Source organism: Pelodiscus sinensis, chromosome 1 (genome assembly GCF_052426305.1).
Source record: "Pelodiscus sinensis isolate ZL-2025 chromosome 1, ASM5242630v1, whole genome shotgun sequence".
Lineage (NCBI taxonomy): Eukaryota > Metazoa > Chordata > Testudines > Trionychidae > Pelodiscus > Pelodiscus sinensis.
Genome location: NC_143052.1, coordinates 29,949,139 through 29,970,010, shown reverse-complemented (window position 1 = coordinate 29,970,010; position 20,872 = coordinate 29,949,139). Strand labels below are relative to the sequence as shown.

The 20,872-nt window shown below is 45.7% G+C and overlaps 1 protein-coding gene across 2 annotated transcripts in view; it reads right to left on the bottom strand.

The window, feature by feature from the left end:
• The window catches only part of SLC2A13 (solute carrier family 2 member 13), a 352,851-nt gene that overhangs the window by 52,972 nt on the left and 279,007 nt on the right, over positions 1-20,872 (bottom strand). For both annotated transcript variants that reach the window (XM_006120405.5, XM_075927418.2), the window contains exon 7: positions 13,174-13,299. In XM_006120405.5, coding sequence (XP_006120467.1) covers positions 13,174-13,299 — 126 coding nt within the window. The remainder of the gene's footprint in view (positions 1-13,173; positions 13,300-20,872) is intronic.

The following is a 20,872-nucleotide window of genomic DNA, read 5'->3' as shown; positions in this document are numbered from 1 at the left end:
TCACCGCTCCTCTTTACGTCCCTCCACTGATGTCCCCTCTTGTACTGCAGACACATTTTCTTCTCGCTTCCAAAGCCCTTCACAACTTTGATAGTGCAGAACTACCTGACCTTTGACTTTATCACAAGATTGATATCTGTTCTCGTTTTGCCATTAACATTCCCTCAGTTGCCTGATTCTCTGCTTTTCCAGCAACCACACTCATGCCTTCTCTCATGCTGGCCATGCAAGTGGGAAAAGCTCACAGCTGAAATCTCTGAAGTCACCTTCAAGTCCCTCTTCTTCCATAATGCAAATAGTACCTAGCAGCCCAACACTGACTAGGAAAACTGTAACTGTTATGCCTCATTGTCTAAACTGTAACTGTTATGCCCCCTTCTTTTTGAGGAGAAAGGTTATTTCGAAAGAAGGAGTTTCTTTCAAAATAACCATGTCTACACAGCCTGTGTTATTTCGAAATAGGGTATTTCAAAATAGCGGCGGTCCGCGTTTATACAAATGAAGCGCAGGAAATTCAAATCCGCGCTTAATTTGCAATTTTGCTTCTCTGCATTTGCATTCCGCTCTCAGAAGAGGAAGCAAGTGTAGACATACCCTTATTTTTTTTATCCTGTTTCTTGCAGCTGTGATTAGTATGTTTGTCTCATCCTCCTCCCTTTATGTCTTCTCTTCTGGTCTTCAATACATCAGAGAACATGAGAATTACACTGCTGAACTTGATTCTCCACTAACTTTTCTCTGACTTTACCTAAGAAAGAAAAATAGTAATTTGGGAAGTAGTTAGTGAGGCTATATTGAGTACTCGCCTAAGCAGCGTGTCACTTTCTGGGGCGCTTGCAGGTTTTTCTCTTGGAGGAAAAATATTCCAACAGTGCTGGTGCTGGTTTTGAATCATTATCCTTGAATCTGTCTATGTATGGGTATGTCTACACTACAAAGTTAGTTCGAACTAACGGATGTTAGTTCGAACTAACTTTCATAGGCGCTACACTAGCGCTCCGTTAGTTCGAACTTAATTCGAACTAATGGAGCGCTTAGTTCGAACTAGGTAAACCTCATTTTACGAGGATTAAGCCTAGTTCGAACTAGCTAGTTCGAATTAAGGGCTGTGTAGACCCTTAATTTGAACTAGTGGGAGGCTAATCCTTCCCAGGTTTCCCTGGTGGCCACTCTGGCCAACACCAGGGAAACTCTATTGCCCCCCTCCCGGCCCTGGAGCCCTTAAAGGGCCACGGGCTGGTTACACAGTTTGTGCCAGTTGCAAGGCTGCCAGCACCCGTGCCAGCAGACCCTGCACCTGCCACACCATGAGCCAGCCACCCGAGGACACCCAGCCCTCCACTGCTCCCCAGGACCAGCCTGGAAGCTCCCAGGAGCCTGCCCGGGGGCGCAAAAGGCAGGCACCCGCTTGATCAAGTGCGGAGATCGTGGACCTCATGGAGGTTTGGGGGGAAGCCTCCAATGTCCACGATCTCCGCACTAGCCACAGGAACGCGGCTGTCTATGGCCGCATGGCTGCCAGCCTGGCCGCCAGGGGCCACCAGCGCAGCCGGGAGCAGGTCCGGTGCAAAATTAAGGACCTGCGGCAGTCCTACTCCCGGGCTGGCCAGCCAGGGGCCGACCCGGAGGCCTGCCCCCACTTCCACACCCTGGACCACCTCCTGGGGGCTCATGCCGTCCCTGCCCCCCGGGACGTGATAGACCCCGGGGCAGAGGGCGCGCTCCAGGAGAAGGAGGAGGAGGAGGAGGGCTCTGAGAGCCAGGAGCCTGCCGCTAGCCTGCCCAGGACCCGGGACCCCCGAGGCACCTCACAGAGCCGCTCTCCTGTGTCGTCTGAGGCCGGGGAGGCGTCCACATGTGAGTACCATCGTATTCCCCTTATGTGTACGGGGGGCTGGGGCGAGAGGGAACCCCGGGACCATGCGCCTGGGCCTTGCCCACCACGGAGCAGCAGCTGGGGATCCTGCAGGGGCCCTGGCCTTGCAGAGGGGAGCTGGGTTTCACACACCTGGGCCCCTGGGGTAATTGACCGCTGGTCTTGTTGCACCACAGCTGCAGCACCTGGGCCTGCAGGGCGCACCACACTGCCTGCAGCAGCTGCCCATGCCCGGGCAAGCAGGAGAGCCAGGAACGAGGAGGAGTACCAAAGGCGGCACCTCCGGTTCATGGACCACCAGCTCCGCACCCAGAACCACTGGGTCCAGGAGGACCTGAGGCTGCGCCGGAGGAGTCTGGAGGCCCTGGAGGAGCAGGGCCGTGCCCTGCGAGGCCACCTCCAGAGCCTGCTCGACCGCTTCCCATTTTCTCCTCCCCCTGCTCCCCCTTCTCCTCCTGCTCCCGCTCCTGCTTCCGCTCCTGCTTCCTCCACACCCCCCGTCCCTCCTGCCCCCCCCTCCACAACCATTTCCCACCGACGCCCCCGGACCCGCAGTGTGGCGAGACGGGAGAGGCAGCTGGACTCCCACCTCTGAGCTTTCCTTTCCCTTCCTCCCTTCCCTCCCCCTTCCAGCTCCCTCATCCCAGGTTTCCCCCTCCCATCTCCCACCCTCTTCCCTCCCTCTCCCCACCCCACTTATGTTAAATAAACATACGTTTTTGTTTGAAAAACAGGTGTCTTTATTTTACAGTAGGTAGGGAGGGGAAAGGGGAAGGGGAGTAGGGTGGAAGAAGGCTCCAGTGGGGCATGCAAGGGAGAGGTCAGTCCTCCTCCTCCACCAGGAAGCTCTCCCGCAGGGCTTCCCGGAGCCAGACGGCCCCCTGCTGGGCTTCCCGGATGGCGGCGGTGCGGGGCTGACCATAGTGTCCAGCCATGCGGTCAGCCTCAGCCATCCAGGCTGGCAGGAAAGCCTCCCCCTTCCGCTCACACAAATTGTGGAGCACACAACATGCTGCCACCACGGGAGGGATGTTGTGCTCGGCCAGGTCCAGACGGGTGAGGAGGCATCGAAAGCGGGCTTTCAGTCGTCTGAAGGCCCCCTCCACCATGATGCGGGCCCTGGTCAGCCTGGCATTGAAGGCCTGGTGGGAGGGATTGAGGTGCCCCGTGTAGGGCTTCATGAGCCACAGCTGCAGTGGGTAGGCGGCATCCCCCACCAGGCAGACGGGCATGTCCACGTCCCCGACCCTGATGTGGCAGTCGGGGAAGAAGGTCCCAGCCTGCAGCCGCTGGCACACGGAGGAGTTGCGGTACACCCGGGCGTCGTGTGCTTTGCCAGACCAGCCCACATTAATGTCCGTGAACTGTCCCCGGTGGTCACACACGGCCTGCAGGATCATGGAGAAGTACCCCTTGCGGTTGACGTACCGGGACGCCTGGTGTTCCGGGACATGGATGGGGATGTGCGTCCCGTCAACGGCCCCCCCGCAGTTGGGGAAGCCGAGGGCGCCGAAGCCCCGGATGACGGCGTCCGGGTCGGCGAGGCGGACCACCCTGCGGAGCAGCACCCGGTTGATGGCCTTGACCAACTGCGGAGAGAGACACAGCAAAGCGCCAATCAGTGGGGCGCCCGGGTGGCTGGGAGCGTTCGTGCCCTGGCAGTGCCCCGCGCCCCACTCCCAGAAGCAACCCCCCTGGCGGCGTGTAGTATGGCCGGGACAGACCGACCCCTCCAGTGCGGGGTGCTTTCGCCTCCTTCCGCCCCCCCCCTTTGTCCCTGGGGCGGCCCATCCCCTCCTTGCAGCCCCCCTTCCCCCCCGGCTCGGTGGCCGACGAGTGCCATACCTGCATGAGCACCGCTCCGACGGTGGATCTCCCCACGCCGAACTGGTTCCCGACGGATCGGTAGCTGTCCGGCGTGGAGAGCTTCCATAGGGCGATGGCCACCCGCTTCTGGAGGGGGATGGCGGGCCTCATGCGAGTGTCCCTTCTGCGCAGGGCAGGGGCGAGCCACTCGCAGAGCTCCAGGAAGGTGTCCCTCCTCATCCTGAAGTTCTGGGTCCACTGTCGGTCCTCCCAGCGCTCCAGGATGATGCGGTCCCACCAGTCGGTGCTGGTGTCCAGACGCCAGATGTGGCAGGGCACGCCGGTGCTGGGGCGCCGCCGCAGCTCCTCCACGGCCCCCAGGGCAGCCAGGCGGAGAGGCAGGGGGCTGACGTGCACAAGGTGGTGCCAGGCAGCCTCGAGCCATTGCTGGCAGGCTTGCAGCAGCAAGTCCAGAAAGTGCACCAAAAGGTGCAGGGCGAGCTGTGGCTCCATGTTGCCACCTGCGGCGGCCCCCCCGAAGAGAAGCACCGACACAGACGGGCACAGAGACCAACGCTTTGCTGTCCCTCGGCGAGGTTGGCAAGGAAGCAGGAAAAGCTGAGAACCGGCTGTCCAGGGGGGGTCCCTTTAAGCTCGAGCCTCAGATAGCCTCAGACAGCAGCCACACAACGCAACTACTGACCTGATGCCCTGCCAGAACCAGTTTCAGCTGCCCTTAAATGCCCCCCTGCGTCCAATCAGTGTGGACGCGCTAGTTCGAATTAGCAAAACGCTAATTCGAACTAGTTTTTAGTTCTAGACGCGTTAGTTCGAATTAGCTTAGTTCGAATTAACTAATTCGAACTAAGTTAGTTCGAATTAGCGCTGTAGTGTACCCTACACTACCCTATGTCTCTTCCACCACTTTAGTATCTGAGCACCTCACAACTGATTTTACCTTCATTGCACACCTTTGAGGCAAGGGAACACCCTTATTTTACAAATGAGAATCTGAGGCACAGGGTAGACTGGCTCAGAGTCACATAAACTCAAGTCTCCTGATAACTGGACATCAGACTGTGCTTTGTGAGCTCTTAAGTGATTTTATTTCAGCAGCCATTTTAGGGTAACATAAAAATACCCAACAACAATTCTATGCCCCCAACTCTCCCATCCATCATCCACCCCAATTTCAAGCATAGATTTCTTTCTTCTCCCACTCCATTTAAAAAAAAAATCCAGAAATCCATCTCTTCTGCAACAGTCGTGATCAAAAAACCCCCAAACCTGCTTTAAACTGAATTCTTAAAACACATATATGGAAACCTGGTGTTTTATTTTTTAAACTGTTTAAAGTGATACAGTGAGCCCTCGCTACTTCGCGGTTCGACCATCGCGGATTCACGACTTCGCGGAGGGGCTCCGGCGGGGGAGCAGCCCAGGCGCGCCTGGGATGCCCCCCCGCCGGCTTCCCCCGAGGCTTTGAAAGCCGCGGAGGGGCTCCGGCGGGGGAGCAGCCCAGGCGCGCCTGGGATGCCCCCCCGCCGGCTTCCCCCGAGGCTTTGAAAGCCGCGGAGGTGCTCCGGCGGGGGAGCAGCCCAGGCGCGCCTGGGATGCCCCCCCGCCGGCTTCCCCCGAGGCTTTGAAAGCCGTGGAGGGGCTCCGGCGGGGGAGCAGCCCAGGCGCGCCTGGGATGCCCCCCCGCCGGCTTCCCCCGAGGCTTTGAAAGCCGCGGAGGGGCTCCGGCGGGGGAGCAGCCCAGGCGCGCCTGGGATGCCCCCCCGCCGGCTTCCCCCGAGGCTTTGAAAGCCGCGGAGGGGCTCCGGCGGGGGAGCAGCCCAGGCGCGCCTGGGATGCCCCCCCGCCGGCTTCCCCCGAGGCTTTGAAAGCCGCGGAGGTGCTCCGGCGGGGGAGCAGCCCAGGTGCGCCTGGGATGCCCCCCCGCCGGCTTCCCCCGAGGCTTTGAAAGCCGCGGAGGGGCTCCGGCGGGGGAGCAGCCCAGGCGCGCCTGGGCTGCTCCCCCGCCGGAGCCCCTCCGCGGCTTTCAAAGCCTACTTCGCGGATTTTCAGCTATCGCGGTCGGGTTTGGAACCTATCTACTGCGATAAACGAGGGTTCACTGTATTGCCAAAGTTGACAGGCGTAACAGATAATCTTAATTTTTTTTAAAGGTAACCATTAGTCGATAGATTTTTCAGGGCTAACAGATCAGCATGGTTAAAATACTGGCCACCAGACCATAAATGTGACAAGGGCAGCAGTTTTATTTGTTATTGTGGACTTAATATACACATTTCTTTGTCCTGCTACTCTTCTGGCTCACTCTGTTAGACGTCAGTAGAGAGGATAGTGAAGATTACATTGAAGTTTTCTACATTTCCAGTTATCTCTTAAGAATGTAAGTTGTTAGGATCAGCACAGGAAAAATGAAGTGACTTAATACTCTACCCTTAGAAGAAAGACAGTTTATCAGATAAACTTAAAAAACAACAAATTGTCTGGTAGCGCTTTAAAGACTAACAAAACATGTAGATGGTATCATGAGCTTTTGTGGGCACAGCCCACTTTTTCAGATGACCATTCTTCAGCTTCAGATTGGTCATCTGAAGAAGTGGGCTGTGCCCATGAAAGCTCATGATACCATTTACATGTATTGTTAGTCTTTACCAGACTATTTAGGGTTTTTTTAAGTTTATCGTGTACAGACTAACTTGGCTACCCCCTGAAGTTTATCAGATGTTAGACTTTATAGTAAAATGTGAAGAACCTGTGAGAGTAAATACTTTTTTCATTCCTATTTTCATATTTTCTTGTATTTTATATATTACTGTTCTGCACAATGCATTCACTCAAATGGGACAATATGTCCATGTTATTATTGTGGGAGTGCATGAATAATGGTGATTCCTCCTGTACAGAGATCTGCAGTTTCCAGCTTTTGGCAAATCTGCAATCAGAATGGCTACATTCTCACCAAGTCTCTATTTACTTAATTCAGAAAATATTTTATTCTTATTTCTGAAAATGATCTAATGAGAAAGGAAGGTAATAAAATACTGCCTACTGCAACCTGTTAAGGCTATGGATATTTTACTTGATTGAATAATTAGATTAAGGGTTACATACACTACCCAGAAAGATATCCCTGTGGGGATAGTTAATTAGTTAATACAGTCCTTCTGTGTGTTGGCAATATGGTGGGTCAAGCTAGTCTCTTCAGTTGATTATTCATTCTGTTGTGCTACCATTTTAAAAATACAGAAGCAATTACATTTTTGCCTGAATCTATTAACCTGAGGTCTCTTCAAAAGAAACACATTCCCTGCATTTCGGTTTTTACTAAAATAGCTGGTAAATGCAAATGTACAAAGGGGATTTCTACCTAATATCTCTATGAAGAAATGGAAAGAGACTCTCAGTTTTTAAATATACACACACACATTTTTTAAGAATAAATAAATAAATGTCCTTTAAAAGTGATTCATAGCATATATATCAGAAGCTGCTATATACATTTTTTTCAGTAGCTTGAAAAACTGAGTTACAATGAGTACCTCACTGTACTGCATATCAAAAAAATACAGGAGGGTCATTTATAAACAGCTCAAGAATACTTTGTTTGTAAATTCCCATCCTCTGAAACTTCTGGGAAAATCTACTATATCTCCATAAAGAAAAAGTGTTTTATTTGCTTTTCAATATTTTATCTGATATAGAAAACATGGGATGAATTTACAACTTTCCAGAGTATTTATAAAATCTTCTAAGCATTTTTTTCTAAAGTTTCACCCACAGGCAGATAACCAAGATGATCAATAATACTTAAATCTCTTTGAAACTAAACAAACTTTTAAAATATGAATCAGGAATCTATTTAGGATTTCTGGTCTCTCAAAATCTGGTCTCTAACTGTCCAATTTACTTTTTGATGAGCAAGGATACTTTACAAAAATCAGAATAGTGAACTTCCACTCATGGAGGTGTGTGACAATACCCTAAGGCCAACCAACTACTGTACAAAGTAAAATGCACATAGTTCTTGCTAGTGCCTATTTACCTCTAGTGCATGAAGTCAGTCATGCTGATCTATTTCTATCCACAGGCTGACTCTGCCCAGAGCCAATCTTGGGGGTCCCCATGCACAGTCCCACTGTATTGAGGATACAGATGTAACTACAGTCTCATTATTTTTTTCCCTCTAGTTTTTTTTCTTTGTAGAGATAAATCTTTAAAATATAAATGTATTTTGAGCATTAAAAGTCTATCCCTGCAGCCCTCTGGACTGGTGTTGGGGAAAGTGTGTCAATAAAATGCGCGGGCAGAAGTCATGTAGTTTCTGAGAAGACCCTTCCCACACACAAAATTAGTTTGCAGGGAGAGGCTGTCTCAGGTGCCTCTGTGAGGACATGAAGGAGCAGTTCAAGAGAGGCAACATAGTGTGGATTAAGCAACAGTTTTGAGAATAATCAGCGCCAAATTCAGAGCTCTCACTTCTCTCGCAGAATATGGCAGGTGATGATCTGCAGATTCCTTCTCCTCTTCTTTCCTTTTACATAAAAATGAATCAGCACCGAACAATCTTGCTACCCAACCTCAAAATATTTGGGCTGGCCCTAGGAACAATGCTGTGATCACTGTACACAGGAGTCAAGAAGGTTGGCGTTGCATGCAAAAATTGTTTTGCAGGCCCATACAAAAATGCCAAGACTTGTGATGTCTATGCTAATGAGTTAGATGAGCTGTCCCTCTATGTTTCACCCTCAAATATACCTGACATATGAGTCATATTTATGTAACAGATCAAACATGCAACATCTTTTGCCTTTTCTCTATGGAAACTCACCCCCCCTCCCTGGCCTCAATTCCTTGCAGTCATCCACGCAGTTATGCTGGCAGCATATTTCTTGTGGCATAGGCTTGGGTTGGATTTATTTTTGTGCAATTCTTTACATCCCCTGATACCACTGTCTGCCATGGGCTTCCCTATATTTGAGAGAATCAACGTGTCATATTTTTCCTGTAAAAACATTTTGATACTCTAATTGTCTTCTCAGGTCTCCATGGCAACTTCTGCAACATAAACAGCCTTGCTGGCAGTCCCAGGGGACTGAAATCTCTATCTTCCTTTCCTCCACCATACAGATATTCTTGATTTGGAACATACTGTACTTGTGAATAGTTGTCATTCACTGTAAACACACATGCAACGTTATTGCTACAAAATAGAGGCAGAGGAAACATTTAAAAATATCTATAGTATTTTATAGAAATAATCCAAAACATTACAAGTTACAGTAGTGTTATGATGTTTAGGGGTCATTACTGAAGAATAATGCAGGTTTTGTTTTTATTTTTTAAAAAATCACAATTTGTACATGTCATTCTAGGCTTAAATAGTCTGCCAGTCATGCCTTGCATAGGGGAAAAATACTAGTGATTTGCGACTCGGAGTCATACCCCCCCAGAAAAGACACTGCAAAGAAACTATATGTATGCGCATGAATTGGAGATACTAACAGAGTACAGAATTTCTCTTGGGATCATCTAAACAGCTTTCCATCTTAAACATACATAGGATTCTTAAGGGGACTGTGCCAACATCAATCCAGCTTCAGACAGAATAACTTTGTCAAATAAAGAAAAAAGACACATTTTCAAGCATGCAGAGGAAGGCAATTTCTGACTGTCAGTATATACACACTATATGAGAGCACCATTTTTTAATAAGAAACGAAACATGCAGCTATTAGATACCTATTGCTCTGGATAACAATTTTAGATCTAATTTTCAGTCCTGACTCAAATTTAGTGAAAATTCTTCCTCTTCTCTTTGTATGTATAGAGGTTTTTCTGCACAGTGAGCCCAGGATTGAAGAAACCAGCAAAGGGCTGGATAAATATGCACTGAGGCTAGTTGGAGCCCAGCTCCCTGGGGATTCCCTGTGAATCACCATGCAGCAGGATTCTGGGAGCAAATGGTACAAAGCCACTTTTGTGGTCCATGACTGTTCTGTCACGGGTGTATGGGAGAAAGCCTTAGGTTCTCAGGTAGCCACTTGTGATGGAGCAAACTGGCTTCATGCAGAAGGGGTAAAGGCAGCATTCTTGGCTGCAGAAGCCATGCCCCCAACACTTCAGAGCACGCTCCAACTGCTGCCCTGGTACAAAAGGGAGGAGCCCAGTTCAGTGGGGAGTGGGGAGACTGCTCAGGAGGAAGGATGTGCTGGGTCAGCTTCTGCTGTGGAACAGCATGGAACCTGGACCACCGGAGCTAGAGATGCTGAAGCCCAGGCAAGCACCCAGGTGCCTGTGGTTGCCTTAGGGAGATTGCAGCTGCCACCCAAAGAGCTCTGAGAGCCTGGGAACACCCCAACAGCAGGAGACATGGTAGGAAGTGACCTAGGAAGGGAGAGCCAATGGTATCTCCCACACAAGTGAGGACAGCATGTTTTGGTGGGATTCCCTGCTGACCTGGTTACAAACCACTCTGCCATTGTTAGGGCTCTGGGTTGGGCCCCTCCTTCTTCCCTGGAGTACTGACCACTTGGCCATACAGCCATGTATCTAGCATCTGCTATATACTGATTCTGGTGCTAGGCCATGCTACCTTGCACCTAGGGACTGCTATGTATTGACTACTAGGCCTCACTTTCCTGTTATCTGGGGGCTGCTATATAGCGACTGGCCATAAGGCCTCATTTTCCTGCAGCCCAGGGGAGCCCCACTGCCTCGGGGGACAGACACCCCTCCCCCAGCTGTGCAGCAGCCATGAGTGAAAATTCTTTCACTTCTCAGCAGGCCCCAAGCTGCTGTGGTGACAGGGGGCTGGGTTATCCGCTCTCCCAGCAGCAGCCTGTGTTCTGAACTCCTCTTCCCCATCCCCACCCCAGAACAATGATTTAAATGAAGAAAAACACAACTTATTTGAGTAAAAGACTAGAGTAATGCCAGGTGAATCTTCTAGTCAGGAATATAAAAGTATACTGGTGCTCAGATTCTTTACAAGATAAACAAGAAAACCGCTTAATAAAGATGTTTGATTTAGCTTGCAATTATTTGTAACCAGTCTGTCTCCATTTATGTCTTACTATATACTATTACGTCTTCCTTACCCACAGAAATTATATTTAAAATTGTAGAGTACATGAAATAAAATGTTGATCCTGAATGTGAAGAAAGACCTATTATAACAAATAAAGGAATATGGGCATTATGAGTTCTCCTCTGAAAATCAAGATGGCACAAGCAACAGTGGGGACAGTCAATATGAGCTCCAAAGCATGATTAAGGCACTATAGGTCCAGAGCCAAGATGTGTGGAGTCTGGGACAGTTAACATTCCCATATCACCACTGGCAGACCAGTCTGAGTCCCATCCAAGGTACACTCTGGAGATTAGGTACTGCAGAAAGTTTCACTCAGTCATCTATCCTGACAACACCCAGTGGCCCACACTTTGGTCTATGAGCATTATTTAATCCTGGAGATTGCTCCAGGAAGTTGTCTTGGACAACCACACAGGTTTCTGGACTGAAATTCCAGACTTCACCCTACTTTCTGATCTCTGGTTTCCAACCCCAGGCTGCTTCTGAGTCTTGCTTATCTAATCCAGTTCTAGTGGCTATTCTAGTCCCCACTCACTGAATATTGCCTCATGGCAATCCTTGACTTGTAAATACCAGCCAACCCTACCAAAACCCTGCTCCCTCACCTATGAAATTGTATAGTCTTTATTTTAGATGTAGGTTTTTAACCATACATTTTATTGATCACAAAATTATCCAACTGTTTAAAAAAACCAAGCCTCAGTATGGTGGTACAGCAAAGCAGCGTAAGTGAATAAATATAATATCCCTCAATCTAATGAAATAACATCACTAACCTCTATGCCTGGAAAGGACCAAAAGATTGGACAGAAAATGTTAATGTAGAGAAGAAGGACGATGTCCTTTTTAGAGGCACTTTACACTTTACACTTATTATTTACTTAATTAGTTTGATATTTTCATTTCCTATGTGCCCTGGGCAGTGCGACTCATCATAGCTAAAGCACTTGATTTTGAAGTTGGAGAAAGACAAAAAATAGTTTCAATACAAACTTTAAAAACTTTTCTAAAACTCTGATATGGAACATATAAGCAAGATACATGGTAGTGAGAGAGATGAGGCAGAAAGGCTTTATCAGCAGTCATGGCTGACACATAATTCCCTTGTGGCTTCACATCATCCCAAATGCATGTTGATAAAATCCTCATACCACACTATCTCAAGTTCTTGGTTATAAAATGATTGTCTTATAAAAATTAACATGATACAGAACCTTTCCAAGGGTAGGAAAATACTTTTATACCTCACACAAGAATGTGGTAACTGCTGGCATTTTAGTGGGAACTTCTCTGTGTGTTTACATATATGTTCAGACACAAACATAAGGTATAGAGCAGTGGCAGGCAATCTGCAGCCCATCAGGGTAATCTGAATGTGGGTGAAGGGGAAGAGCGCTGGCCATCATTTCATATAGCTCCCACTGGCAGGGAACAGAGAACCGCGGGCACTGGGAGCTGTGGAGGGCAAAGCCTGTGGACAGTCAGTGTCAGCCAAAGGTCTCATTACTCGCAATCAGATTACACTGATGGGTTGCCTACCACTGGCAAACAGGGTTACCACTTTAAATATGTGGGAATCCACATATTTTTCACACATATCGTGCAGCTGACGACATTTTAGACTTGTTCAATTCTGAGTGACTGGGCCTGAAATCTTTGCCTTAATTTTAAAATGTTTGAACAAAGATAAGGTTAAAGACACTTATTTTCAAAGAAAATGAAACTCCATAGCTTCAAACACAACTGGAGGGTGTGGGATGAGGCGTGGGCGTGGGCGTGGGGGGGGGGAAGGGTGACGGAGGGAGGGAGGAAAGGAAAAGCAAAGGTAACTATCTCAGAAGAAGAAATCCAAAACAGCAGGGAAATGAAAAGTGCCCTTAGAGTTGGTCCTAGAGATTTGCCACTCTTGGAATAGCAGCACTTAAACATATGTGTGTGTACAGCTGTGTCAATACACAAACAAACCCAGTATATCTTGCCTTTTTAGTCACTTCATCTGTGCATCACAGAAGTTTGCATAAATAATGTATCCCAAAGCTATCGTTTTATCAGAGCACAAATACTAATTTTTCATCGTTCTTTGCAATTAGTGTTCTAAAAAATCTGATGTGACCTTTAAGTCAACCATCAAAAGTACTTCATTCCTAGACAGCTTTTATTTTTCTTGAAAAATGACATCTACATGAGACCTTTTTCACACTGGAAATGCATACTATACACTATAATTAATTAATATTGTCAAAAATACCAGTCAAAAGATCAGTTTTCTGGAAAGATGTTTAAGAGGACCATTTTCAATGAAAGCATAAGTGCTCACAGCAGTCTGAAATTAAATTTTGATTGAGGCCTGTTATGAATTAAGAGACAAACTCTCAAAATGACATACCTGCCCCATGCTGCTGCCATTGTAGATTCTTTCTTAATCGGGACACATGAGGACTCAACAACATTTGACTTGTTCAGTTTGTAGCAGAGACCACAATCTGGATCTAACATGCATCCATTACAATAACTGAAAAAGATAAAAAGACAGACACGCTGAACAATATTTCCTTAACCTGTACATGTGAAGTGAAACACTTACCAAAGAGTTTGTAGTGAACATGCTGGTTTAAAAGCAAGAAATTGTTTGTCTTTTCTTCTTCTGTGCCACATTCAGGTGAGGGAGTGGTTCTGTTTCCTCTATTAGTACTGTTTGATTAATAAAATAAGGAATACTAAATTGAGAAGTACAGGATCTTTTGAAACGGGGCATTTTTGTCCTGTCTAAATTGCCAGTTTGGTTTTTTTTTCGAAAAGCCCCATTTTGAAAAAAAGCGGCGGCTGCCATTATGCAAATTAAGTGCGGGATATTTAAATTCCTGCTTTATTTGCACTTTTGATGTGTCTAATTTACATCCCTCTGCTGACAGAGGGGTATAGTTTAGACACACCCTTAGTCTTTAAGGTGCTACTAGACTTTTCATTGTACATTAAAACTTTGTATTCCAAAATGCCTCTGTTCCATAGGGAAATTAAACCAACAGGCAGATTTGGGATATTCAAGAGGTGTATGGCTACAGGTTTAAAACTTTATCTCTCGAAGCCCCTTAAAACTGCCCTCAAAATATTTAAAAATTGCATTTAGATGAGTTTGTAAGGTATGAGGTTGACAGGCACTTAGGGCAAAATTAAGGTTATTACAGTAACCTTAACTGTGTATGTCTCTTCCTCATTAATTTTGAACTTTTTAAAAAATGTGAATGTTACCCTAGAATTTCCAGGCTGTTAATATTCTTAGGCACATTTTCCCTTTATATAACACACAGGCATTTATAACCTTAACTAACTCAAGAAAATATTTTTCCTGGGAATACCACATTAAATCAAATATTTTTTTACAGACTGATATAAACTACATAAAAATGACAGTTTTCAAAGAAAAAAGTAGTAGTAGAAGGATAAATCAACTTTTCTTCACTTATTCTGATAAATAAAGAAACACAAATCTAATAATTTGTACAACAGAAATAAAAAACTTTCAGGGAAAAGTCATTTTGAAAGGTAATTTTATCATAAGATTATTTCTTTGACAAAATTTCATAAGAAAAATGTAGCCCTGCAATTATCAATTGCAAAAGGAAACAATTCCAATATTACATTACAGAGTCTTAATTTTATTTTATTAACTATTATTTGAGGTAGCAGAGGTCAACTGCAAAAACAGTTGACAGGACCAGAAGATTCCAAATAAACCAAGGTAAAGTGTTTTTTTTTTAAATGTAAAGGTGTGTGTGTGTGTGTGTGTGTGCATCTTCAGATTTCACATATGGTGTATAAAAATTATACTACTGAAAATGATGCTGTGATGACAACAGAAGGCTATATTGCTGATTTTAACATTGTGATAATACCTTCCATATGATTTTTTAAATGTGAGAAAACCTTCAAACTTCATTTGGGAACATAATTACTGTAGAGACACAGCTATAAACTCATATCTTTTAGGCCAATATCCTGGCTTCAAGAGTGTTCAGATCCGGAAACTTCTTCCTAGAAAATATAACTGTAGATATTCTAATAAACCGTATGCTTTGTTACAATCAGTCTGACTGCCATGTATGTACAAATCCACTAAAATCAGTTGCATGCTGGTAGAACTAATCACTTTCTCCCACTCAGTAGTGAACAATTTAAATTACTTATAATTCAATTATAAGAATAAAAAATGCAAGAACAAAAGCAAATATCTCAGCATAGTGGTCTCATGGGTAGGGGGATGCCACTCTTCCTCACTACAGGCAAATGGTAAACAACAGTCTATAGCGGGAAACTCCTGGTGGGGGCTGACAGCAATTAACAGTCCATAATGGTAGTTTCTAAGTAGGGCCCTACCAAATTCATGATCCATTTTGGTAAATGTCACTGTCCTAGCATTTTAAACATCTTGTATTTCATGATTACAGATATTTAAATCTTAAATTTCATGGTGTTGTCACAAATCACGAATTAAAAATATAAACGTGTTAAGTCAATGTCTCTCAAACTGGGGATCCTGACCAAAAGGGGATCACAACACTCTTGTGGTGGGGCTCATGGTATTGCAACCATTACTTCTGTGCTCCCATCAGAGCAAAATGGCTGGAGAGTGACAGCTGCTGTTTGGGAGCCCAGCTCTGAAAGCAGCACCACCAGGCACAGCAGTGCAGAAGTGAAGGCGGTATGGTACGACAATACTACCTTTACTTCTCTGCAGCTGCCAATGGCAGTGCAGAAAGATGGCAAAACCATACAATGCGACTCATTTCTGAGCTGCCACTGGCAATGATGCTGCCTTCAAAGCTAGGAATCCCAACCAGCAGTCACCATTCTCCAGCTGCCCAGCTTTGAAGGCACTGTAGAACTTAAGGGTAGCAACAGTCAGATTTCATGGTGGCAGGCCCACTGATGATGAGGAGGGGCAAAGGGGATAATTGCCTTGGGGCCTAGACATTTCAGAGGGCCTGGAGCTCTCAGCTGCCGCTGCTACTGTGACAAAAACTGGAGCCTCTGGCCCTTTAAACCACTGCCAGAATGCTGCACAGCATGTTGCAGGTGGCCCTGAGGGCTGCTGGGGAAGGGCGGGAAGATGTTGCAGTGTGCTCTGGGGCAGCCCTGAGGACTGGCTGCCCCTTGCTCAGACGCCTGGCAGGTCTGTCATTCTCCCTTCACGGGGGAGTCCAGAATTCACAGTCTGTGACATATTTTTCACGGTCATGAATTTGGTAGGCCTGTGGGACATCTTAGGTATCCATCTTTGTCAGATGAACGGGCACTATGGGTTCATTTGGGGTTGCTGCTGCGCCAGGATTGCAAATGCTGGCTCTTGGCACCAATGTGGTCAGCTGCTGCAAGCAGTGCTGCTGCTGCTGGTGGTGGTGGTGTTGGGTCCCCAGCTCTCCAACCACTTGTTGTTGCTTAATCCCAAGCTCTTGGAGCTGCTGCTGTTGCTGCTGAAGCTGCACCGCACACTGCTGTTGTTAGCTCTCAGAAAGTGACTTTGAATCAGAGAACATGGAAGGGACCTGGAGCAGTCATCTAGTCCAGTCCCCTAGACCAAACACTGTCTAGACTATCCCTAACAGGTGTTTGTCTGACTTGCTGTCTCAGTAACCTCCAATGATGGACATTCCACAACCTAGGCAATTTATTTCAGTGCTTAACCACCCTGACAGTTAGGATCTTTTCCCCCCTAATGTCCAACCTAAACCTCCCTTGCCGCAATTTAAACCCACTGGTTCTTGTCCTATCCTCAGAGGTTAAGGAGAATAATTTTTCTCTTTCCTCTCTGTAACACCCTTTTAGATACCTGTTACCATGTACCCTCTCAAGTTTTCTCTTTTCCAAATTAAAACAAACAAACAAACAAAAACAAACAAACAAACAAACAGAAAACACACACAAAAACCCACAGTTCTTTCCATTTCCCTTATAGGTCATGTTTTCTAGATCATTTTTGTTATTCTTCTCTAGACTTTCCCCAATTTGTCCATATTTTTCCTGAAATGTGGCACCCAGAACTTGACACAATACTCCAGTTGAGGCCTAATCAGCCTAGAGTAGAGGGGAAAGAATTACTTCTCATTTCTTACTTATAACACTCCTGCTAATACATCCCAGAATTATGTTTGCTTTTTGTTTTGTAGGAGTGTTACACTGGTGACTCACATTTAACTTGTGGTCCACTATGACCCCCCAGATTCCTTTCCAGATTACTATTTTCCTAGGCAGTTACTTTCCATTCTGTATGTGTGAAACTGATTGTTCCTTCCTAAATGGAGTACTTTGCATTTGTCCATATTACATTTCATCCTACTTACTTCAGACTGCTTTTCCAATTAATTTTATTCCTGTCCTCCAAAGCATTCACAATCCCTCCCTGTTTATCTTCTAGAAACTCTATAAGCGTACTATTGAAGACATTACCTAAATCACTGATGAAGATATTGAACAGAACTGGACCCAGTATTGATCCCTGTGGGACCCTAGTTGTTATGCCCTTGCAGCATGACTATGAGTCATTGATAACTACTATATGGGAATGGTTTTCCAATCAGTTTTGCACCCATCTAATAGTAGCTCCATTTAGGTTGCATTTTCATTGTGTGTTTATGAAAAGGTCATACAAGACAGGATCAAAAGCTTTACTATAGTAAATATATGCCATGTTGTGATCGGGTGAACTAAGCCCTGACGCCCCCCTACAGGAAGCCAGAGGCCTTGCCACACCCTATCACAGCGAGAGGAACAGAAAAGAGGTCTTCTAGGCAGGATAGAGTGGCTGCCGCAAAGACAGCCAATCAGGACCCAGCAGACTGGTATAAAAGAAGCTGCTGGGCTAGGGCCTGGCAGTTCCCTCCTGGAGCTTGACCCAGGCAGACCTAAGGGCTGACTGGGAGAAAAGCTGCACTCCGGACAGCTCCGAGTGGGAGATGGACTTCAGACATGGTCAGAACCAGGTTCAGCGGCTGAAGACTAGCTGGTAAATCAACGGCAACCCTTGCAAAACCCTGGACAGGGAGGACTTGACCACAAGGCCCCCAAAAAAGGGCTGGTCAGAGCAGCTTCCCAGGGAAATGGCCAAGGGAATGTGACCACAATCAATCTCTTTGAGACTCAGCAGTAACTGCTACTTATAGGGTCCCTGGGCCAGGACCCAGAGGAGTAGGTGGGCCTGGATCCCCCATAACCCGCAGCAGCCACAACAGAAGGTAAGAAGAAGCCTGGTCCCAGGCCACATACTGGACGGTTCATCTCCTGCAGACAACTGAGTAGAGAGACTGTAAGACTGTAAGACTCCCCTCGGGGCACTTGCAAGAAGGACGGAGCTCTTTACACGTCTACCATACCCCCTGCTCCTTATCTACAAGACTTGTAACCCTGTCAAAGAAAGCTATTAGGTTGGCTTGACACAATGTGTTCTTGACAAATCCATGCTTATTATCATCAGTCTTTCTTCTTTTAGATGTTTGCATATTGACTACTTAATTATTTGTTCCATTATTTTCCCAGGTACTAAAGTTAAGCTGACTGGTCTATAATTCCCCTGGTTGTCTTTATTTATTAGAGAGAGAAGGGGTTCTTTAAGAGCGCTTACAATGGAAATGGTCTTCCAACCTCAGGTCTTTCATGATAGTGACTTTATAACTATTTGCTAACTAGAAAATGTTATGGTACATATAGTATACCACATGTATTTCAGCACAGTGATGTGTCTTACATGTCATGTACATAAAAGCACAAGTGCACTGCACATCATTGTTTTAGTAGATATCAGTATGGACTCCAGGTATTCTTAAATATCAGCAACAATCCCAAAGAATATTCAAATGTTTGTCAGAGCTGTGTGCAGGGACTCCCAGTGAAGTGTCAAGCACACACTACAACCACTGACATGTATTCAACTCTATCCATAGAGCAGTGGTGGCCCTCAGAGGAACTGTGTGAAGAAAGCTAGTGTGTGATTACAAATTGAAATGTGTGTCCTAAGTGAGTCCCCAGTTTTTAACCTGAAGCCCTGGGAAGGTGATAAAGCAGTGCTGTCTCCCCCGCAGCCTTATACTCATGCTCCAGAATACAACTGGCCCAAAATTCTCCAGTGGGACATTTTTTCATCAGAAAAAGTCAGTATGTCAAAATCACACTTCCACCTTCAAAGTCATATCAGGACCTGGCAAGTTGCGAGACACAACTCTCACGTGCTGAGGTTTCCAGGTTAGTCAGGGCTTGCAGGCTCCAGGTTCCCTTTCAACTTGCCAGGTGGAATGATTAGGAGCCAGGAAGTGCCAAATATTTAAATAGTGAAACCATCTCTGAAATGGAACAGTGCACAGCTCTACCTCATAGAGAGCTGCATATAAGGCAGGATCAGATAGAGCTGCTGCCCCTTAGCTGCAGCTATTCCAATGACTTCATGTTTGTATCACTATCAGGCTACGGGGGGCCATGGGTAGCAAGAGAAGAGCATTCCTGGCTCTGCCTATAGAGAATGGCTCCCCTCTCCCACACAGCCATCCAGGTTATGAAAATAACCAGTTACAGCTCTCCAATTTCTGTCCCACCCTCTAACTTGTGGCATCAGACAACAGCCGCCTAGGGGCCATACACCAACTGGAACACAGCATCCTCCTGCCACTCCTCTTTGTCCTGACTCACACATGAGGAGAAAGCTACAGCGATTGGCTATAACCAGTAGGGACTCCCTTTCAGCCAGGTGGCAATAAGATGATTCATGGACAGCTATAACCGGGGTCCGTACATTATCTTGATTCCAAGACTGTGGCTATAATAGGGGATTTTTTTAACTGGTGCTACTACGTTCTCATCAGAAAACGAATTAGCCAACAGAATTGACAACCGGCCTAACTTACCATTTTGAAGGACTTTTAAATGCTCAACACGGGGTGGGGGTTTGAATAAAAGTGAAGGGGAGAGATGAAAAAAGAGAGAAGAAGAAGACAAAGAATGGGATGGAGTAATGGGAGAGAAAATCTAGGGAGAAAGGGAATTTTTTAAAAAAATATTTAAAAATTGAAAAGCCATTCACCATTTAGAATACTTGCATCAGATAAAGGCAACATATTACAGCTTTTAAAGAGAACATGATTTGGAACCAGCCCTTATTTTATTATGAAAATTAGCTTTGCAGAATGCTAATGGAAAATCACTTGTGAGACAGCCTATTGGGACCTATTGCGCACAGCTTTTTTGCTACTCAGATAGGATTTTCCCAACTTTAAATAAATAATTTAGTTCCTAGAGATAAAGTGTGACACTATCTCCCTATTCTCCCAGGGTGAAAAGGATTCTGTTACTGTCAGTTTTAAGTCTTGCAATTGCTTTTTTCCTCGCTTTTTTCATTGGTTGGGCTGTTCTGAATTTATATATTGTTAGTCATTACACTTCATGCATGAACTTTCTGCAAAGTCCTTGTCAGCCTGGCTTTTCTATGTGGTTCAGAAACACTTTAATTTGAAATGCAAATTGTACAATGCCTGTTTTTTGTTGCGTGACTTCTGTGGATGTCATTTCTCTTTTTGACAAGTGAATTGTCCAGTTTTTCTTGCTCTGATTCCTCGGTTTTGGGGTTGTTCGGTTTTCATTTATTTTAAAATTTCTGAGTTCTTTGTACAGTTTCTGCTCAATTTTCAATTTTATCATCTGAATTCTCTTATGCTCACCAATCTTTTCCGAAGACTGATTACAAAACAATATTAATATTCTCTTGTAGTCTGTTTAGTAAAATCAAGTCAGGGCCTGAAAATCTATTCTGGTCTTAATAGTTTCCTTCTAATTTGTAATACATTGTTTGTACTATCCCACTACACAGGCAGAGTACATAGTCACCCACCCAGAGGAGAAAGCATGCTGTAAGTAGCAGCAGGCAGTGCTCATGTCACGTAACCTTATTAATACAATTACTTCCCTTAATTACCTCATGCAAGAAATTAGTACATACTTAGTATTTCTGATTATCACTGTGTTGCTTCCAAAGATAACCTAAATCTTGACACTAAATAATTAAATATTTAAATTTAATTAGATTAAATTTCATTAAAAAGCAACAC